The sequence below is a fragment of the Atta colombica genome, unplaced genomic scaffold (genome assembly GCF_001594045.1).
Source record: "Atta colombica isolate Treedump-2 unplaced genomic scaffold, Acol1.0 scaffold134, whole genome shotgun sequence".
NCBI lineage: Eukaryota > Metazoa > Arthropoda > Insecta > Hymenoptera > Formicidae > Atta > Atta colombica.
In genome coordinates this window covers 408,740-412,550 of record NW_017259222.1, presented here as the reverse complement: position 1 = coordinate 412,550, position 3,811 = coordinate 408,740, and the positions used below count along the sequence as shown (strand labels likewise).

The window sequence follows — 3,811 nt, the reverse complement described above, 5'->3', positions numbered from 1 at the left end:
TATATTCATATATGAAAATTGTATTTGTATTGCGTTGTTAATAGAAAAAAAGGCATGAGATACTCTTTAATTAAAAAACAGGCCTACTAATCGAAAGGCCTGCGAAAATGTCTTACTACGAAAGTATAAATCGTATAGCAACATAGATAACGTATATATTTATCTATATAAAATTGATATTATTTATTGATTTTTCTTTTTTTTACGTGTATGCGCCGACTTTTCCGGGTACAGATGAAAATGCGAAGGTTGAAGATTGATTTGCATTCGACTATCGCGTAAAATGACATCTCCTATTCTCATTAACGATCCATTCAACATGAACATCAATTATATTACATCTGTTATAATTTCACATTCAGTAATGTAATATAACATGTCACTACATGACATTTACATTGTAGAGTGCGAAATTATAAATGTAATATAAATGCTTGATGTTGATCGAAGACTCGACTATCTATATCTGCATTTATGAATTAGTTAGGTAAATCAATTATTCAGACTAATATTTACATTAAATTTGATGGTATATATTTCGCGATGAAGGAACGACTAGTTTGATGTACATAAATAAATATAAAAAAACACCGCCATTTTGTATAAGAGATGATCAAGTATTTATATATTACACACACACACATATACGCGCATGCGTATATAGCGTTATATATATGTATAAAGCTATTTTATATTTATATTATATAATAATTAAATATAATTCTTATATTTGTACGATATAAGAGAGCCCGCCCCGAGACGAAACATTCATAACAAGTGTGTGATAATATTTGTAAAACTGGTATTCAATAAACAATTTTATGTTCTTTACAAAATCTTGCTCTGCATCTTTCGTATACATTGCGAATGAAAATGGAAGCATATTTATATTCCAAAATCAATCCGGTATTGTTAAATTAATACAATGATTGAATTTCTTCCTTTCAAATCATTCTTCCATTCTGTTACATCCAGAAGACTCCATGATACTTCTCTTCCACGAAAATGTTATCGTCGTCAGAATTTATTAAATAAACCATGGAACCAACCACAGAAAACTCATGAGAAAAGAGATAACGCAAGTGAAATAAATGGCAATTCCAATCCTATTTGAATAGAAGTTTGAAATCGTACGAAAGATCACGAGATCTTGAAAGATCTAATAACTCTTGGAAAAAGAGAATCGAATATTGCCCCCAATATGAAATCTGCGAATCAAATGCAGGAAAAAAAGAAAATTCAGAACTCGGAAAAAAGTAAACCAGAACTAAGAATACATTCCAAAACGTCTTCTCCGAGGAAAATTCTATTCAAAATATACAGGGTGTATTCGATCTACAAGACCGGATCTCATGAATAGGTAGAGCGGTATGAACTAATTGTAAGTCGAAAAATCCTTCATCATTTTGCAAGTATAGGACTTTGCTAAATATAGGATCGCGATAGATGGGAAAGAGAAAGCGAATAAAGTGATAAATATAGGACTGCAACGAGAGGAAGAGGAGCTCAAATATACAAGCACTCATTTTCTTAATTCTATTTTGGAGAAATTATCGTCAATACCGATAACAAGTATGTTAACTGTAATTTTAGACATAGTATTTTGCATTAATTTTTTGTGCGCGTGAATCTATTTAACCGCTTATATGTAAATCGCTTATATATAAATTTTGAAAGAATAAAGTTCAATTGCATCATTACATCAATTAATGTAAATTTAAGTTCTGCATGTTCTTTATTTTTCTACAGTAACTCTGAAAATTATTTACGCAATTAAATTTCTTAAAATGTTCTTACAATTTTGCACTCGTAATATCTTCTATAAATTTTTTTGATCTCAGTTCCATCTTAATTATTGTCGTTTCAAATTTTATTATTCGTGGAATGTATCAGTTGAACTTTGCTACTTAACACTTTTAATTTCTACATCTTATGATTGATATTTCTTGTGCTACTTCGTATTTGCTATTTAGTCACAAGTATAGAAAATTAAAATATACTATTAACAAATTTTATGTTATGTTTTTGCTGATAATCTGCCTACAAAATTTGTCTTACAAAATTTGTTTTAGACAAATTTAGCTGTCTGGACTATGATCCAAAATACAATAGTACAAATATATCTTTAACTGTAAGAAATCAATCAATCATACTCGATCATTTTCTTCATATGTGACTTCATATGTGATTGATCAATATCGTAAAGGTTAATTTACTATTGTGTTTCGAGATTTCAAATACGGAGATTCAATTAAAATTGATCATTGCACAGTGCAATTTCAGATCCATATAAAAGACCAATACAGGATGTTGAATATGATAAATGATATAGGAAAAACTATTCTACTGCGTTTATCAATCCATTGAGCGATCTGTTGAGGTGTCATTGTTGTGAAATTGTGTAATTTAGCTAGAGTTGGCCTGCGTGTAAATGATTTAGCTGATGGTGGGGTGCTGTCGATGGTTGTAGTGCTACCAACGGAATAATTTGGATCTTTATCCTCTTCTATCTTTACTGATGGGATGTTGAGCGCATTCTGGAAATAACGAAAAGTACCATCAATTCTAAGAGTGATTCAAAATAAATACTTGTCTTTGTACGGACATTTCTGAGACGATCGTTCTTTTAAGCAAAAATTTGTCCAGAACTTAATTTTCACATTATAATAAGAAATAATTAACGTATCAGCAGCTAAACAGAAAGAAAGAAGAAATAGAGACCGCGAATCAATATTATAGCGGATGATACGTAAGACGCCCGCTGTGATCAACTGTCATAAACGGATACACAATATGTATGTATGCATGTATGTATTATGTGTACACACACGCGCGCGCGCATCACACACACACACACACACACACACACACACACACACACACACAGAGAGAGAGAGAGAGAGAGAGAGAGAAGAAAGACACACTCTCTCTCTCTCTCTCTCTCTCTCTCTCTCTTTTCGTCTCTACTACTCACTTTAATTATGCTAGTTTTAAATATTTATTTGCTACCTTGCTTCTTAATGCTTCTGATAAAAGACATGTCGAAATAATTTTGCAGAAATGAATAGTTAAACAAAATAATTGCGTATCCTACAAGATTATTCGCATATTGAATTTCAAGAAAAAGTAGCATTTTTCGATAATTATACAATTTAGCTTCCGCTATCTCAAAAATCAAAAAAAATTTATTATATATGCATTTTCTTCTGCTAATAGCATTCTGTTGTGATAAACGTGAAAATGATTTTATTTAAGATTCTTGAAAGATGATAATCTTTAGCTAAAATAAAGCTACATATTTCTTTCCAAAAATAATATTTTTCAGTATAATCACGTTATTTACGATGTTAAAGATATTGCTTTAATTATTATTTAATCAGAGACTTACGTGTACGGTGAGATAATTTTGACTTGTGAAATCTTGCTCGTTGTTCGTACTCGCATTATCTAATGATGACCATGATCGGGATCGTTCCAAGCCGGTGGTATTCTTTTCAAACTGTTTTCTTGCTAACCGTGGTGTCAGAGTTGATTTAAGAATGTATTTGCTGTTAACTTTTTTCAACGGTACGTTTTTTCTGCAAATATAATATAGTATCTTTGAATAATTTATATGGAATGATAAATGAAATTGCGTGCGTAAACATTAAATTTCGATGAAAATGTTACATACTTTCTCCTATATATGGTGTTGACAAAGGCAAATTCGACCAATGCCGCAAACAAAAATAATGTACAACCCAAAAACCAAATTTCACTCGCTTTTATAGAAGAGACCTTCGGTAACAAATTTTCAACTTTTGACGCGAGT

General features: G+C 30.9%; 1 protein-coding gene across 1 annotated transcript in view; it reads right to left on the bottom strand.

Moving 5' to 3' along the window:
- Nucleotides 1-1,736: 1,736 nt before the first annotated feature.
- LOC108684424 (glycine receptor subunit alpha-3-like) overlaps nucleotides 1,737-3,811 on the bottom strand; it is an 11,592-nt gene continuing 9,517 nt past the window's right edge. The window contains exons 7-9 of the mRNA XM_018188736.1: nucleotides 3,674-3,811; nucleotides 3,389-3,578; nucleotides 1,737-2,537 (exon numbers count right to left, since the gene is read on the bottom strand). Of these exons, the coding sequence (XP_018044225.1) occupies nucleotides 2,280-2,537; nucleotides 3,389-3,578; nucleotides 3,674-3,811 (586 nt within the window). The 3' untranslated portion in view covers nucleotides 1,737-2,279. The remainder of the gene's footprint in view (nucleotides 2,538-3,388; nucleotides 3,579-3,673) is intronic.